General features: G+C 32.8%; 1 protein-coding gene across 9 annotated transcripts in view; it reads left to right on the top strand.

Moving 5' to 3' along the window:
- Positions 1–19,063, top strand: part of ARL6 (ARF like GTPase 6) — a 47,051-nt gene extending 27,988 nt beyond the window's left edge. For 2 of the 9 annotated variants that reach the window (XM_074299842.1, XM_074299841.1), the window contains 6 exons: positions 6,125–6,186; positions 9,281–9,349; positions 11,993–12,087; positions 12,733–12,862; positions 15,264–15,319; positions 18,521–19,063. In XM_074299842.1, coding sequence (XP_074155943.1) covers positions 6,125–6,186; positions 9,281–9,349; positions 11,993–12,087; positions 12,733–12,862; positions 15,264–15,319; positions 18,521–18,546 — 438 coding nt within the window. In that variant the 3' untranslated portion in view covers positions 18,547–19,063. Of the gene's footprint in view, positions 1–627; positions 896–1,769; positions 2,237–6,124; positions 6,187–9,280; positions 9,350–11,992; positions 12,088–12,732; positions 12,863–15,263; positions 15,320–18,520 lie in introns of those variants that run through there. The other 7 variants (XM_074299840.1, XM_074299838.1, XM_074299846.1 and 4 more) reach the window with 6 other exon arrangements.
- Positions 19,064–19,327: the final 264 nt, after the last annotated feature.

Here is a 19,327-nt window from a genome sequence, read left to right as displayed (position 1 = left end):
AGAAGCTCAAGAGGCTTTGAGAGAAGTTGAATTGGCTTTATCCAATGTGGTTGAAAAAGTCACTCAAAAACCCTTGGAAATATCAGCTTTTGCTACAAAAGAGGCACCCACAGCAGTCCTTCATCAAGGACAGAGAGTGATAGAGTGGGTGAACCTCTCAGCACAACCAAAACAAAGCCTTACTCTTTACCCAGTGTTTGTAGATAGAATTTTATTAAAGGCCATTAAGCAAGCAGTACAATTATCTGAGATAAGATCTGACAAGATATACACCTTTTATACTAATGCACAAATTAATGTATGCTATATAACTATCCCAGAGTGGCAAATTTTATTGGCAACAGCTTCAAATCTTATACACGGATCTCTCACTATACTAGATAACCAGACTATTACATAATTGGTGGTGGATTCTGGAAGGTTTCTAAAGTTCCTTTTATTTTATTTTTATTTATTTTTTCCTGATGCTGGGATTAAGTGACTTGTCCAGGGTCACACAGCTAGGAAGTGTTAAGTATCTGAGACCAGATTTGAACTTGGGTCCTCCTGAATTCAAGGCTGGTGCTCTATCCACTGCGCCACCTAGCTGCCCCTTAAAGTTCCTTTTAAAGGACCAACTATCTTTACAGATGCATCCAAACATAATATTTGTGCTGTATACTCTTGTGACTTAACTATAAAGAGAGTAGTAAGAACTCCTTTTCAGTCCATTCAGCAGAATGAATTGTATGCAATCATTCTAACTCTTATTTATTATCTAGGAGATATAAATATAATATCTGATTTGGCCTCTTCAGTAGGTATGATACAGAGAATTGCCACAGCCCAGATAAAATTGTAGCTTCCAAGTATCAGCTCTTTAAGGAACTTCAAAAGCAACTGAGAAAGCATCAAGGTAAGATTTATATCTTGCATGTCCACTCTCATAGTGGACTTCCAAGTCCTATTTTTGATGGTAATTCAAAGGAAGTGCCTTCTAACTATGTTGGCCAATACTCCTTAATTTCAGGAAGCCCAAGGATCTCATTCCAAATATCACCAGGCTGCTCAAGTTTTACATTTACAATTTGGGATAACAAGAGACGAAGCTAGGAGCAAGCCTGTATGTCTTGCCTTCCTTTCCACGCTCCTACACTTCCTCCAGGGAAGAATTGCTCATGCTTTGAGACCCAATGAAATTTGGCAAATAAATGTGACCCATTATAAATCTTTTGGTCGTCTGCCTTTTATCCATGTTGTGGTAGAAACCTTTTCAGGATTCACTTTTGCAATACCAACAACAAAAGAGACAGCCTGAGTGATCCCTAAATTCCTTATACAAGCATTTGCAATTATGGTTGTGTCACAAGCAATAAAAACAGATAATGGACCCGCATATACTTCTAAACATTTTGCACACTTTCATGCACAGTATAAGATTTTACACATTCCTGGCATACCCTTTAATCCTCAAGGACAAGCAATAGTAGAGAGGAGAAACAGAGATATTAAGATGCTCCTCCAAAAACAAAAGAAATGGAGAGCCACAGGTAATCCCAGGGAACTTCTAAATTTAGCTCTTTATACTATTAACTTCTTGATTTTTGACAAAGATACATTGACTCCAGCAGACAGGTTTTATAACCCACTGGAAGGGCAGTGCCCAGTCCAAGCAGCTCCACTATCTTTAGATAATTGCCAGGTAACGTGTAGAGATCCAAAAAGTGGTGAATGGAAGAGACCAGATAGATCAACTACTTGGGAGAGAGTGTTTGCTTGTATTTCTACAGATGGAGAAGGAATCAGATGGATGCCAACGAGCTGTATTCACCTTGTCCATCAGCGAGAGATGAAGCAGACCCTTGAAATGAAGGAGAAGACCCAAGAAACATCGGGTGGTTCTATCGCTGATTGTGCCCACCATTGAAATAGCCTGGAAGTTATGGTGATTGACTGATGGACATCAAAATTATTAATGAGACTGATGCAGGGCTTCAAAACCCTCAGGGATCATTGGATTCTCTGAGACATGATATGACTATAATAGGACTTGAAAACCTTCATGAATCATTGAATTCTCAGAGACATGATAAGATTTTTGTAAGACTTCAAAATCTGCAGGAATCATTGGATTCCCTAACACATTAAAATACTGTTACTGGACTTCAAAAACTTGCGGGGATCCTTGGATTTCCTGACACATGAAATAATGGACAATAGATTGATTTTGGATTATCTCTTGGCTGCTGAAGGAAATGTATGTCTGATTGTTATTTATATACCCTTCTTCTAGGACTTCTGGAAATCTTTTACACCATGTTGATTCATATTGTTTGTTATATCACTACTTACATGTACAATTCATGTTTGTTACACCACATTGAGCCTGCATCACTACTAGCCTGTGCTTTATTGCTATGTGCTTGTGTAATACTGCCCATGCTGATGGGTTTGTGCATACCTGTTTCTAATAAGATCCTTCAGCCAGAAACCCGCTAATAATATCTGGCTTGATTCCCCACTTCCCTTTGGTGCTTTTCATCTCTCTTCCTGAGAAGTCAGGGAGGGGATGATCACCTCCTTTTTGGTGTTCTCACCTCCCTGAGAAGTCAGGGATGCAGTGACCACCTGTATTCTAAAGCAAAAAAAAAGTGGAAGATATAAAGGGCTGAACCTCTTAAAAGGTGTGCTTAAAGGGGGGGGAGTGATCGTCTCCTTTTTGATGTTTTCACCTCCTTTCCTGAGATGTAAGGGAGGGTGTGATCACTTCCTTTTTGGGGTTGGTGTGACCACCTGTGTTCTAAAAGAAAAGAAAGCGGGAGATGTAAAGGGCTGAAACTCTTAAAAGGTGTGCTTGAATGAGAAAACGAGCATTTAAGGCTATCTATTGGACAAAGATTCTATTAGCACATGTTTGGAAAAATGGCCCTTCTCACTGTTCCATGCTGGCTTGATGTTTGGTGTATACAGATAATTGTAGGTAAGGACTAAGGGGTGGACTGAGAGAGGCAAGAGAAGTTCACTTTGTGCAGCCAGGACCAAGAGAAGGGAGGTTGGTGGCGAGCTTGTGGCAGTTTGTCTTCTTCACTTCTCCCCTTGAAGACCAAGGACTTTTACTTATCCAGCTGTTCTCAGGCCTCCAGGGAGCTAGCCCAGACTTTACACCCTCATGCCTGGATTATTGTAATAATCTACTGCTGGGTGTGCCTGTTGCAAGTCTCCCCTCATTTCAATCCATCTTTTCAGCCATTAAAGGAATTTTCCTAAAGCACAGGTCCATGACATGTCATCCTTAAACCCAAAAAACTCCAGTGTCTCCCTCTGACCTTTCAAGGAGCAAACTCCAGTTTGACTACTAAAAGACTTTCATAACTTAGCCTCTTCTTACTTGTTATTTGTGACACGTACTCTTCAACCCAGTGACACTGGCTTCTTGGCTATTCCATGAACAATAGTCCCTTTCTCAGTTCTGGGCATTTTCTCCTGCTATTTCTGGAATGCTTTCCTTCCTTACCTCTAACCTACTGACTTTCTTTTAAGTCCCAATTAAAATCCCATCTTTTACTTAAAGCCTTTCCAACCCCTCTTAATTGTAGTGTTTCTCCCCTGTTAATCATCTCCAGTTTATCATGAACAAAACTTAATTTATATGTATTTGTGTGTGTGTAAATCTGTTTACATGTTGTCTCCCCCATTAGATGTAAGCTCTTTAAAAGGACAAAAACTGCTTTTGCCTCTTTTTTATGCTCAGCACTTAATATAATGCCTGACACATAGTAGGCACTTAATAAATGTTAATTGATTGGTTGACAGGATCTCCCTACCTGGGGAGGCCTCCTTCTTATTCCACCCTACATTTTTGTCCAAGAATGCATAATGAACTCCAAAGCTGCCAGCTGGTAGCTGTTGTCATTGTAGTGCCCTAGTATGAATCTGACAGAGCCCCAGTATGGTCTGAGTATCTTAATGATGATTCAAAACTTCTCTTTTTACAGTGTCTGCAGAGTGTGCTTCCAACCCTCTCTAAATCCCACAGTCCACAGACGTCCCTGCTTCCTTATGCCTAGCTGGGCTGGACAAATAACTCTCTGTGACTTGGTTCAGATTTCCTCATCAGAATTCAGTCTAGTGCATTTTCTAGTTCTGTTTGGAGGAATTTGTGGAGGAGAGCCACTGGAATGTTTTCTGTTATTCCAACATGTTGTCTCTGCTTTTTTCATGGTTAATAAAGAGGAACCAGGACTAAAACCTAGATCTTTTGACTCATCATCTGCTATTCTAATGTGAAAACATATTATAAGCTATAATAAGATACAGTTTGAATGATTCATTTTCATTTTTTTTTAATTTGAAACTTTTAACAGGGGAGAGCACAGAGAGGTTGCCATCTGCTTTTATATTCAATATAATGTAAACTAGATATAAAGATGTGTGTGATTTTCTTTGTATCTCTGGTGCCTGGCACATAGTAAGTTGTTTAATGGTTGTTCATTATTGATAGAGTTCAGTAAAATCATGGATCTTTCAAAGTATCAAGAAAAAATGCAGAATTTCATTAATAACTCCGGAATTTTATTTTTAAAAGTTAATTGCATGTAAAAGGTAACCTAATATGTATGGTTTTTAGAACCACAACACTACAGAATGATAAATGTATAGTAAAGAAACAAATTAAAAGCGTTGTTCTTAATAATTGTTTTTATATTTTCTTAATGCTTAGGAAACTCTTAAGATACCAAGGGACAAGCTTTTCTGAGTTCTGTTTGCTTTGTTTTGCTTTGCTTTGAATAGAGTTCTTAGTATTATAAAAGGACCTACTAATGATAAATGGCTGACCAAACTGAAAGAAAATATTTAAAGATAAGCATGTAATTTCTATTTTATTTTCTCTGTATTATTAGTGGTTTTTGTCTCAGAGTTATTATGGAAAAAGTGGAATATGTAGTGCATGTGCTTTGAAAATAATAGACACTTAATGCTTTTCCCACTCATATATAAAGCATTTTTCAGTCAAAATAATTCTATAGAAATTATAAATGTAAGCTTTTGTTAATGTTGCTATTAATAAAATATGTTGCAAGTAAAATACATAGGATAATTTTTACATTAATCTAGTATACTATATGCTGCTATACAAGGTCTATACAAGATCAAAATCTTCATAATTACAGCACTTTTTTCAGCATCATAGAATTCAGAATAGTCTTTTCAGTTAAATTTTGACTAAAGCATTTGATGACATTTTAAAGCAGATTTTAGGAGAAAGTAGTTGGGTTTTTTGAGAATGTAATTGAGGAATAGGCATCTTACTGCTCTCTTTTCTCCCTGTAACTTAGAGATAAATTGATCTTCCTTTTTTTTTAAAGTAAAAATCCCCCTCCCCACCTTTTTTTTTCTGCTTTCCCTACCATACCATTATTAGCTCAAATAATTTCACTTTAAAATTCATGAAATAACTCTTAATTGTTGCTTCTTAATATTAGGGGGGAAAAGCCTCAGAGTTTGAATAATGGCTGGTTTGACCAATACATTCATAATACCGAATTTAATCCTGAATTCACAAAATCAGAAGTCTGACATAGCTGTTCAGTACATTTTTATATATTATAATCCTGCAAAATTTTTTGTTCTTGTTGCTTTGTTTTTTGAAAACGTGATTTTTTTAAAGTGTCTGACCATGATGTGTGACTGTAAGGTTCTCCTTACAAGCAGATTTATATAGAGTATTTTCTTTTAATAATGAAAGTATTATTGTAATTTATGGATTGGTAGGATGAAAGGTTTTCTTTTTTTGTAATAAAGAAATTTATGTTAAGAAAATCAGGTTTGGAGACGTTTTTACCATAAGAAACAGCTCATAATAGTTGTACCTGCAGTGATACTAAAAAAGCTATGTTTCCCATTTCTACTGCTTGGGATAGGATATGTTGATTCAAACTCAAAATAAAAATGCTACTTAGATGAGCAAATATTAGACATAAACTACTATAAGGTACCTATAAAAACAACTATTCAAAAGATAATTTTTACTTAGCTAATATGATTTGTTAAGGTAGATGTTATTAAAATTGAATATTTTGTTGTAACTTAAGAAAAAGTCTCAGGTAGTTGAAATTTTTATAACTTTACTTTTTTTCTTTCATAGGCTCAAACTCAAGACATAGTTCCAACAATAGGATTCAGTATAGAAAAATTTAAGACATCCAGGTAACTCAGTTTTATTACAACTGATGGCTATGAAATTTTTTCATTTATTTTTAAGATTATTTTTTAAAATTTTGAATTTCAAAGTATGTCTGTCCAGCAACATGATGTCAGTTATACATGTAAAATTATGTAAAATGTGTTTCCATATTAGCCATGTCACTAGAAATAAAAGGTGAAAATGTGTGTGTGTGTGTGTGTGTATGTGTGTGTATGTGTGTGTGTGTGAGAGATTCCATCATAATCATATACCAGACTTGTTTATACATGCTTTTGTACATGTAGACTCTTTTCCTTTTCCTTTGCACTATATGGTATACAGATCTAGTGGTATTGCTGGATCAAAAGATAAACATGGTTTTATAGCCTTTTGGGCATAATTCCAAATTGTTCTCCAGAATGGTTGGATCAATTCACAATCCTTATCTCCAACGCATTAGTGTACCTATTTTCTACATTCCTTCTAGCATTTGTCATTTCTGATATGTTAGCCAATTCAATAATTATGAGTTGATAATTTGCATTTGTCAAATTAATAGATATTTAGAGGATTTTTTTTTCATGTGACCTTAAATAGTTTGATGTCTCCATCTGAAAACTACTTGTCCATATCCTTTGACCATTTATCAACTGGAGAATGTTCTTATTTTTATAAATTTAACTAAGTTTTCAACGCATTTGAGAAATGAGGTTTTTAATCAAAGAAACTTGCTGTAAAATTTTTTAGCACTTAATTGTTTATGCTCTTTTTTAGCAAAATGTCATTTCCCTAGAAATATATCTTTTAAGTCTATTTTTTGCTTTTGCTTTGTCTGAGAACATGATTGTCACTCCTGCCATTTTACCTCAGGTGAAGCATAATAAATTCTGCTTCAGTCCCTTATTTTGATTCTTATGTGTATCTTTCTGTTTCAAGTAAGTTTCTTAAAAACAACATATTATTGGTTGGTTTCTAATGTAGTGTACTATCTACTTCCATTTTGTGAGTGAACTAATTCCCTTTATACCACATTCATGATTACTAACTGCACATTTCCCTCCATCCAAGTTTCTTCTATTTATCCTTTTCTCTCTCTTTCTCTCTCTCTCTCTCTTTAATCTGCCTCTCTCCATCTCTTTCTTTCTCTCCTTTTTTCATACTTTCCCTTCTCTAAAATGTTTTGCTTCTGACCACTGCTTTCTTCATCTGCTCTCCCTTTTACACCTCCCCCTTCTCTTGTCCTTTTTCCCTACTGCTTCCCTATTGATTAAAATAGATTCCTGTTACCAATTGAGTGAGTGAGTATGTGTGTGTGTGTGTGTGTGTGTGTTTATTATTCTGCCCTCTTTGAACCAATTCCAATGAGAGTGAGATTTGTGTTTCCCATTCTTCTATTTTCCCTTTCATTGTAAAAGCTCTTCCTTGGATGTTTCTTTTGTGTGAGATAATTTCCCTCATTCTTTCTTTCCTTTCCTCCTTCTTGCAATGCATTTTTCTTTCTTATTCCTTCATTTTTTTAAGATTATCCCAACATGATAACTCACTCTTTGTCTACATAGACTAATTATAAATTTCTTAGGAGTTACACATATCATTTTCTCATATAAGAATATAAACATTTTATCCTTATTAAGTCCCTTGTGATTTCTCTTTCATGTTTATCTTTTTATCCTTCTCTTAAGTCTTGGCTTTCAATGTCATATTTTCTCTTCAGCTTTGATCTTTTCATTAGGAATGCTTAAAAGTTCTCTACCTTATTAAATATCTGTTTTGTTTTTTTTTTTGTTGTTGTTGTTTGTTTGTTTTTTATCTCTGAAGGATTATATTCAGTTTTGCTGGTTGTAATCCTAGCTCCTTTGTCTTTCAAAATATCATATGCTAAGCTCTCAGCTCCTCTAAAATGGAAGTTGCTAAATCTTGTTTGATTCTGACTATAACTCCACGATACTTGAATGGTTTCTTTATGGCTGCTTATAACATTTTCTCCTCTACCTGGCAGCTCTGAAATTTGGTTATAATATTTATGGGAATTTTTATTTGGGGATCTCTTTTAAGAAGTGATCTGTGTATTCTTTAAATTTCTAATTTTTTTGTGGGGCATTTGGGATTAAGTGATTTGCCCAGGGTCACATAGCTAATGTTAAGTGTCCCTCCCCTGTAGCCACAAAGTGCTATTCTACTCTGCACCATGGAATTGTGATCCAGAACTGCATATTGGTGGTAGATTTGTCAAGTAGAGCCTACTTCTGTGCCCATTGTTAACTTAGGACCCGCTATAATCGTTTTTTGACCATTTTGTCCAATCTCTAATCCATCTCTGAGTTGAGAGTCCCCAAAATTGCTGCTGCTGCTGTGTCATCATAACCTCCTCCAAACCTCGCAGTTGTTTTCACAGCTGCAGAATTGCAGACCGGCCCCCTTCCCCAGTGTGACAAACCTCTTTTGCTAACATCCTTAAGCTGCCTTCACTCCAACCTTTTTTTGGTTCTACCTCTCCAATATTCAGTTTAAGGTTTTATTTTAATGTTACTTGGAGGAAAGTGCTGAGACAGTTCAATTAGGCTACTGTGTCTTGGCTCTGTAAGTGGCTATAAAATTTGGTGAAATGTATGATCTGAAATCCAAATAACATTCTTCTGTCAGTTGTAAGGATTCAGTTTTGAGGATTTGGGATCCCAGTCTACTCCTAGTATTTATTTGCTTTAGGTTAGTTTAAAAAAACAAACTTCTAATTGTATTGTTTCTTGAAATATAAGTGATTAATAAATCTTAGTTGCTATCTTTTTGTTCCAAAATGAATAATTTGAAAGCTATCAAAAGATAAAGTTTAGTGAATTTTTATTTTACTTTACATTAAAATAAATTCTGGTAACTTTACCAGTAAAAAGATAACACCTTTTTATATTGTGCAAAGCCATATTTGCTAGCAATATTTTATCCCATTTCATTGTCACTTTATTTAGCGGGAAAATTAAAGCTTCTTCAGGTTAAAGATTTTATCTAAGAGTTGTTTCTTAATAAAAAAAATAAACAGTAAATGTATCTAATTAATTAATTAATGGAATCTAAAAGTATCTAATTATTGACTCATAGTTTGGCCTGGAATTTCTTTTGCAGTTTGGCTTTCACGGTGTTTGATATGTCAGGTCAAGGAAGATACAGAAACCTATGGGAACATTATTACAAGTAAGTAAATTCTTAATTTTTCTGTAGAATTTTATTCCTCTTCCAAACACTTAACATCCTATTTCGTATTAAAGTACTTTGGACATATGTATTAATATTCTCATTGAGGATAAAAACTACTTTTTTTTAACAAACACGGAGTTTAACATAAAGTAAGCACTTTTAAGAAGCATTTGTACAATTTGATTTGAATCAGTGTCAATGTGAATTGATGAAGTAGATGTTTCTGTTTTAATACCATATCATAGCAGATCATATAAATGGTAATTTTAATAGACTAAATGGACTTGTAACATGCAATTTTAAAGTCTCTCCTAATTTAAATAATTAACGTCTCAAGAGAAAGATTCACAAGATGATTCAGTAGTCAGGTAAATTCAATTTAATTAAAAATATATATTTATTAAGAAGACAATGTACAAGATGCTGTGCTGGGCACTGCTTTTATTATATGTATAGTTGTCTGATTAAAAACTGTAATTAATGAGGGATTAGATTCTGATGTTGACTGGTATGTTCTGTCCTACTGCTAAATAACAGAAGTAGCTCATAATTATGGAGTATGTTAAGGTTTACAAAGTGCTTCCTCCCACAACAATCCTGTGAGATAGATAGTGCAAATATTATTATCCCCATTTTACAGATGAGGGAAGTGAGGCTTTCAAAGGTGAAGTAATTACACATCTAATAAGTGTCAAAGCCAGAATTCAATTTCAGGGCCTTCTGACTTTAGTTCAGTGTTCTTTCTACTACACTATGCTGCCTATATATGAGTATACTTTTAGTATACAAACATGAATATCATTGATTCTATAGCTTATTTTGAAAATATTGATACTAACTTCCTCTTAGGCAGTAATAATTTTATACTGATATTTGATAGAACAAGATGAATTAGGACAGCATGTGAAACTTATCTCAGATTTTTCCACTTCTTTAAAGTATGCCCCAAATAGCTATTTTCAAAATCCATTAAGTGCAAAGGTACATTTTTAAAATGCACAAAAGAAAACTCAGTAGGGGGACACAGACAGTAATTTCATTACCTTATTACATTAATATACTTGTTTTAAAAAAAAAACCCTGCATGGCTTTAGATTTTAAAATCTACTACATTGAAAATATTATCATGTAATGTGATAGTATCTTAGTTGAATTTATACATAATTCATTTTGTGATATATTGTTATAAAGCCAGTATTTAAGGAAAAACCAAGCAGTATAGGCAGAGATATGATATAACATAAGGAATTGATTGTCTTATTTGAAATGAAAATTTTTGAGGTTTTTAATTACATTTCATTTTAGCCTATTTTGATATTTTTATTCAACAATTAAAGTAGCAAAAAAAAAAGAATTAAAGTAGCACATTATTATCCACCTCTTTGCTACACAACTATAAAATCAGTCAAATTTTTATATTGTAATTGTCTCAAAATGCTAAGCTTAATCATTATAGCTAGAGTTAAAAAAATTCTCAAAAAAAAAGTATTACAAATTGTTAGCATATAAAAGATCATCTCTAATCATTAATAAGAAGAAAACTGCAGAGCAACACAGCTCTGAAATTTTACCTAGAAAATTTGCATTGATGACAAAAGATAGGAATAGTCCAAATATTCTGGAAAGTCAATTAGAATTATCCCAGTACAATGACTGAAATGTCCATACTCTTTCACTCGAGAGAACTCACTTCTAAACATATTCCTATGTCTAGAATACCAGTGATTTAAAAAAACAAAAGCAAAAACAAAACAAAACAAAAAAAAAAAAAACAATGCCATATATACAGTAGTATTTTTTCTAGTGAGAAAGAACTGGAAACATGGTTGATGTCTATCAGTTTATAGTTGGCATAATCCAACAATAAACAAATTGTGTTACATGAATGTAAAGAAGGATTATTACACTGTAAGAAAAGACTTAGAGAATTAATATAGAAAGCATGGAAAGACATACAAACTGATGCAAATGACTTTTAATACCACTAATTAAATTACTCTATTACTCCCTTGCTTAAAATAAACTATGTGACTTAATTTGGATTTAAAAAAAAAAACAAAACAACCTTGGATTCTCTTCTTTCTCTGACATTAACTAGCTCTGTTACCCTGGACAAGACATTTGACCTCTATGAGTCTCATTTTTGTGATATAGAAAACAAGGACAATAACAGTTGTAGTACTTAACTGAAAAGGTTCACAGGGATCTAGAATCAGATATTAAGAGCTTGAATGGATGCCTTTGGGGTGATTTTATAGATGAGGAATATAAGGCCCAGAGAAGTTAAGTTGTAAGATTTACATGAGCAAAATATCAATCCATTTTACACATAGTAAAATTTGCAAATCTTAAAGCATTAAATGAATGTCAGTTGTTATCATTACTCTTAATATTCTGAAGTTCTTATATGGAAAATTTGCCCAACTTTACTACAAGAATTTGAATGCTATATTCCTAAAATTTTTTATGATCCTCAAGAACATAATTTGAGCAAAAAATGTGTATAAAAGCGCTATCTCCTGTGTTTGGAGGAATCTATTTTTATACACCAAAGAAGAAATTTTAATTTGTTACCAGTAGAGCTGTTGGTAATTTGTATAAGACTTGTAATTTTTTTCTTCATTTTTATATATTACACAGAGAAGGCCAGGCCATTATTTTTGTCATTGATAGTAGTGACAGACTAAGAATGGTTGTAGCCAAAGAAGAACTTGATATTCTCTTGAATCACCCAGGTAAGTGACTTTTATCTTTAGTACTTTATGGTAGTTCTGTATTTATATACATTTATATACACTGTTCTGTATTTATATAATTAAATTCTCTAAACTTTATAAATATGCAGTATATAACACAGATACATTATTCCTTTCGCTTCATTTTCTTACTATTTTTTCAGTCTTTTAAAGCACACCATGACTTAGAGCTTTTACAGAGCTACTTGTGAAATATACTATGTTTTAAATTTAAGAAACATATTCTTGAAATTTACATTCACCCTATAAGTTAAAAATCTTTGGAACAAATTCTTAATGTTCAAATACAATGTACCTGTTGTTTGTGATGCCAGTGAGATGAGATTTTTTTTTTTTTTTCACAAGCAATTGATTGCTTCTCCAAAGTTCTAATGAACTCTTGAATTATTCTTTGAATCAAACTTTCTATTGTCTTCTATCTTGGGTTTGGCTCAGAACTTCTGCCTATGATAAACTATAAATTTCATCATGTGTGTATATATGTATACATATACATATATATATAATTTTAAAATGTGTTTTATAGAACATAGAAACATGCAAATGTTAAGTATTTTTCCTATTTTGTTTTTATTTCTGATAAATTCAATATGATGATTTGCAGTTTTGTTTTTTCTTTCTTAGATATTAAACACCGCCGAATACCAATTTTATTCTTTGCTAACAAAATGGATCTTAGAGATGCGGTAACATCTGTAAAAGTATCTCAGTTGCTGTCTTTAGAGAACATCAAAGATAAACCATGGCATATTTGGTAAAATTTTATGTTTTACTTTCCTTTTTCATTAAAAACATAGTTTTCAGCTCTGATCACTTTTTTTCTGGATTACAATACTGCAGTAAAGATGTGTACGGTATATACTGACTAGCTAGACATTATGATGTGAAGCTTCTTTGAAAACTAAGATCTTCAGAATTATATATTCCTAAGGTTATTGTGGCACTAATGAAGATGTTTGGAAAAATTAATGAGGTTGAACTTCAAAGTCGTGAATTATTTTTAGAAATGAATTCATTGTATATTTGGGAAACAGTCTCTAGCTTACTTAAATAATTGACACTTGCCTAACACAATATCCCAAAAGAAACAACCCCAGGTTAAAAAAAAAAAAAGTGAGGCAGCCAAAGTTTTTCTCTAGTATCCCTCACCTTCTCTTTTCTCTTTTTTCCCCTTTAAATTACAAACCCTATAAGAGGGTTACCAAGAGAAAATGTGAATAGCATATTGATTTATTTTCAGGAAGTAGTAATAATGGCCTAAACTAGAATAGTGGCAATGGGAATAAAGAAAAGAGTAGTAATTGGGAGAGATATTGCACAGTTGTACTTTAACTTTATAGGACTATAGTAGCTGAATATATCTGATAAGTAAGAGAAAGGTTACTCTGCTAGCAGTTAACCCTGAATATATCAAATAATCTACCTATAATATATCTAAAAAAGGAAAAAAGTGAGCACATTGCAAACAGTGTCAGAAGCAAGAAAGACATTGTGCTTGGGACTCAGAGATGGGAATTTAAGAGTCATCTTCATCCATGTGTAGGCAAAGCTGTAGGGTGGTATAAAATAAACAAGGCAGAGCATAGAGAGAAGATAAGTTAGAGCAGAGAAGCAGCATGAATAGAGAAAGTCATGAGTAATGAAGAGACAAATGGTCTTGGAGTCAGTGAAATCTGTATCCAGGTCTTTTTCTTTGTGAAATAACCCCAGACAAGTTAACTTTCTAAGATGTAAAGTTACAAAATGGTTGTCAGTCTGCATTGGCAAAGTCTATTTCTTCACCCACAGTTCTTCACAATGATAAAATTATATGGACATATATATATGTATCATGCAAATCCTTGGGCAGTACTCATAATATCCATCTTAAAGGGTCCATAAAAATGATAAAACTAGTGAAGAAGACAAAGGAGTGATTAATGAGGTAGAAGATCTTTGTGGGTATGCTGAAGCCAGAGAAAGGAAAAAAATATCTATGACTAGATGTCATTTCCTTCTCTAACTCATTTTACAGACAAGGAAACTGAGGCAAACAGGGTTAAATGACTTGCCCAGGGTTACATAGCTAATAAGTGACTGAGACCAGATTCGAACTTAGGAAAATAAGTCTTCCTGACTTAAGACTTAGCCCTCCATCCATTCTGCCACCTAGGTGCAACTCATAAAGTGCTATATAAATAGCAATTATTATTTCATGAACATTGAAAGCTTGTTGAGCGGAAACAGCTAATTACATATATCTATTATTCTTCTAGTATCTTATTTCTTCTTTGAAAAAGCTGTAACTGAATGAATAGAAACTTTTACATAAGTCAGTGTACCTATTTTTATTATTAAAAATGTAGGATATTTGGTTCTTCATAAAACGGTCTAAATTCATAAAATGGTCTAAATCATATTATCTTTTTATCAAGAATTATGATTTCAGCAAGGTTGGAAACTCCCGCCACTGCTACAGATTGGTCATTTACCTATAATTTCTAGCTTAATTGTCTGGGGCACTAAAGGTAAAGTAACTTGTCTCTGGCTATAATACAATCATGTATCAAAAAAAGAAGAGCAGGTCTTTCTTATGTATATTTCTATCTATGACATATCTCTTAATCTATGTTCTTATCAATTTTATAATTTGATTGTTGCTATCTATAAAACAGTGAACATCTGGATGACAATCTGGAGAATTCATTTGATTAGAGAATTCCCCTGAATAATTATATGTTTGGTCCCTGTACATGCCAATTATCTTTAGAGAAAGAAAAGACCTAGTTCCATGGGCAGACTATAACATTATCCTTAAAAGTAAATATTTCAAAGGAAAAGCCAGGGACAAAGAAGGTTCAATATAAATCACTCACTAAAAATCCATTGCCAGTTCTAGAAAGACAGCTGAAATTTCATATTCTATTGATGGTAGATCAGTATGGTATAATAAGAGTAGCATTTTTTGAGGGTAACAAAACTATCAAAAATTCATTGTGTTTATAAATAGCTCTCTCATGTTTTGCTCTTGAGCAGATGCTGTCATCTACTATTTTTACTTATTTAAAATTTTCATAAAACTTGAAAAATGTTATGTGAGTTATTGATAACTGTGCTTAGACTTGAAATATAACTCTTTGTACACTTACATGATTTCTACTTTGTTTTTGTTTCAGTGCTAGTGATGCCATTAAGGGAGAAGGGTTACAGGAAGGTGTAGACTGGCTACAAGGTATACCTAGTATTTTATATATATTCATCCTTTTGTTTCCTTTCTACTTATAAGTTTTCTCTTATAAGTTTTCTTTTGATTATGTCATCTATCTTTTTTTTCTTACTTCCACTTAATCCTGCTGTCAGAAAAAACTACAGAGTAAGTACACACAATCTTACTCCATTTTCTCATATTTTTAAGATTTTGTGTACAGAAAAGTTTATAAGTGATGAAAATTATAATGAATGTTTTTCTAAAACTTGACAGTAAATCTAAGTACAGAATTATATAGTAATAGAAGTTATTTTAGTCAAATTTTTAACATATTTCTGTGATTGATTTCAAGCATGAGTAGTGATAGGAAAATAACATGAATAATGTGAACCAAATTGTCCTTTTAAGAATCTTACATGCCCTCTCTCTCCACTTCCTATAGATAACATTATGAAGAATGTAATATTTATGCTCACAGTGCCTTGAGCATAATATGGATTTTAAAATTTGTTGAAGTTAATTATAGGGTAGTTTCATGCAGTAGATAAATTAATATTATCTTACTTTGAGAAAAAAGAAACTGAGAAACTTTTTTCACCTGAATTTGCATTGTAAATAGCAGAATTTACTGTAGGTTCAAAAATAAAACTTCTCAAAAGGAAGCAGATGACACCAACTGTTCCTTGTCATTCATATTGGATTCATTTCTCATGCTCACAATAATAAATATCTCAATAATATAGACCTTTTGAACAGTATCTTCCCACTCTGATTAGGGTACAATAATGAATGAGATGAATTAACAAGGACTTAATATTTTAAATCTCCTTTTTCTCTACTTTTTGGTCAGAGTTTAATCATTTTTTGTCTCTTGCATGTTAAATACCATCAGAAGAATCTCTGCATCAAGAGTAGTACATCTGTGCCCAAATTGGCCCAAATTCATGTTACATTTCAGAATTCCTCAATGGATCTGTGACCTTAGTGATAGAAACTGATTTTAATCAATTACAGGCCTTGTGGAATTCCCACATGGGGCCACTAAGTTGCAGGGAGAAACACCTTATTCTGAAGGCAATGAAGGCATGCCTAACTCTGTCCAGACACTTCAGTATCACCTTCATTTCCTCTCATATATCCTCTCAGTTTTGTCACATCTTGTCCTTTCTTCCTTCACAGCATCACCATGTTCCTTTTTCTGCATTCACAGTCACCACCCTTGTTCCATTTCTCAGATCCTTAACACTTCTCTCATGAGGATGGCTGTAACCTTCTCTTGGGTGTCCCTGCCTCCTCTCTTTTCCCTACTGTGATCCATTTTTCATATAACTACCAAAGTGACATTCCTAAAGTGTGGATCCAATCATGTTACCCACCCTCATATACACTTAGTAAACTTACCCACCAAGATCAAAACTAAGGTGCTTTACGTTTAAACTTCTTCACAACCTGTCTTTTTTTCTACCTTTCTGGTTTTCTTATACTCTACCCTTCCCCTCCCCCATATGCATTCTGTGATACAGTCATTGCCTACTTGCTCTTCCTCATCTCCCATTTCCAGGCCATTGATCTGACTGTCCCCAAGCTGGGATTGGAATGCCAGTTTTTTAGCTCTATTTCCTAGAGTCATATACTTTCCTTCAAGACTCTGCTCAATGGCCGCCACCTGCAGGAATCCTAAGCTGGGAGAACCTTCCCTTCTAAGGTTACCTTCTCAGTACTCTCTATGTATCTTATATGTACCTGTTAGCTTCTCCATTAAAAATACCAACTTGAGACCAGGGGTAGTTTTTGCTCTCTTGATATTCCCAAGTGCTTAGCATCATGCCTAGCACATAGAAATGCTTATTAATTAATTGATTGGCCAGTCATTTTATACATGCTTACTGATGACTGTAGAGGAAAGTGGGTAAGGGAATGTGGATTGTCAGAACTGTCTGTTTAAAAAGAATAGTACTGGGTTTCAAAAAAACTGGTTTTTGAACTAACCACTAGGTGTCAGTAGTGATCTAAAATCACAATGAAAATGCCTTGACGATTAAACTGTATTCTTTTTAAAAATTATGAGTTTAACATTTGTGCATCTTATCATTCAAACTTATCTTTAAGTTCATTGGTGGATAATATTGTTAAGTTTTGACTTTTATAATATTAGATAGCTTTAAATGTTTATTGCTTAATGAATTCATTCATCAAACATCTACAAAATGCTTTACAATTATAGGCAAGGCCAGTGGTAGTGATAAGGGGGTTACAAGAATAAATAAGATATCCTTCTTACTTCTAAGAATTTTGCAATTCAGAATAGCAAATAAGATGCACACATATAACAATAATACAAAATAGAGAATGATAAGCATATAAGAAAGTTTAACAGTATTTTAGGACTTTTAAGGGGAAAGCTTAGTGCTGGAAATATTCTTGATCATCTCATTTAAAAAGCTTCATTTTAGCTGAACCTTCAAATTCTCTTAGATATCTTCCATAATTTAATTAAACAGACATTTATTAAATGTTGTTGTGGGCCCAAGCTTAAACTGTTTTGGAAAATAATCAATAAACAAAATTGTATTCATTAGGGCATATAATTGCTGATATGTTGACCAAAGATCTATGTGAAGTTAAATTATTAAAGAAGACATTGTAAAATATAAAGTCAAGAAATTTGGGATACTTTATTTTTTTTCTTCTCATATCTTAATAAAGGAGAAGAGAATTTGAATTCATTTTCTTGCTAATTTCGCACATTTAACATTTTATAATTGTCATGTATTGTCATGTATTTTATAATTGTCATGTAAAAGGCAATTCGATAACTTCTAAGACCCTGTTCTCTTGTATCCTGTTTTTGAGGCTTTATATAACCACCTATTTATTAGAAAATAAAGGCAGGATTCTTAGATACCCAGCAAAGTGAAATGTATTATTTAGTAAAATCTTAATAAAATATGCATTCCTTTTATAGAACCATAAATTATTTGCCCCTTCCCCTTTTTAAAAATACCTTTAAAAAAAAACATTCCATATCCACCTTAGATCGTATGTTTGACTCATATTTTCTTTTATTATATACTTCAGTGTGATAAATGCTGTCACTTATCTCCAAATTGATAGCATAAAATTTTATAAAAACGTGTGTGTGTATATATAGATTTGGAGTATGTATGTATGTACTTTGGTATTTATGAGGATTTATTCTTCTTTATTTTTATCTCTCATGACCAGATCAGATCCAAGCAGTGAAGACATGAAAAGATAATGATTATAAGACATGATGATGTTCATAAACTTCAACAGTTATTTCATTTAAAGGCATGATCTCTTTTTTTTTTTTTTTTTTTTTTTTTTTTAGGCTTTGCCTGTGTGTATATTTAAGAATTTCATACATTATTCTGTTTGCCTTCATGGACTCAAGAAGAATAAGCTTTTTATTTTTTAGCAATATAACTTCTCAGGTATGCTGAGACCAAATCTTTTCTTAGTAGGGACACTAGAATAATAAGTCCACTAAATGAAATTTTTGCATTCAATTTTAATCATTTTTTGGCATTGTAAAGTAAAATATATGCCATCTCTATATCCTGACTCAATCTTTTTAAAAATATATTTTATTTTAAAAGATGTCTCATTTTTGTACTTTAGTGTATGATGAAACTTTATGAATTCTGTTTACAGATGCTCATAAGGGATTCTGGTTATTAGTATTTATTGAATTTGTTACTAAATGTAATATGTTATCATTAATAAAATATGAAATGAATGTATCAACTACCGTGTGTTTGTTTAGGATGAAAAGAATAATGCTCTTTTTTTAAGATGGCACCAAATAACACCTTGTATATTTTATTGTCATTTGAAACAGAACTAATATTTAAAGGAAAGTATGATTTCTTTTAGTATAATATAGGTCTTCCTTTCTTTGTCTAATTAGACAATTTAATTTCTGTTCTAGATCGAAATATATCATTGAAAGTTATCTTGTTCCGTTACAGCTTTTATGGTTGACTCTGCTGTAGGCTTTAGTTTTCACAT

Source organism: Sminthopsis crassicaudata, chromosome 3, assembly GCF_048593235.1.
Source record: "Sminthopsis crassicaudata isolate SCR6 chromosome 3, ASM4859323v1, whole genome shotgun sequence".
NCBI classification, from domain to species: domain Eukaryota; kingdom Metazoa; phylum Chordata; class Mammalia; order Dasyuromorphia; family Dasyuridae; genus Sminthopsis; species Sminthopsis crassicaudata.
Note: the sequence above shows the minus strand (reverse complement) of the source record. Positions and strands in the feature narration are given on the sequence as shown.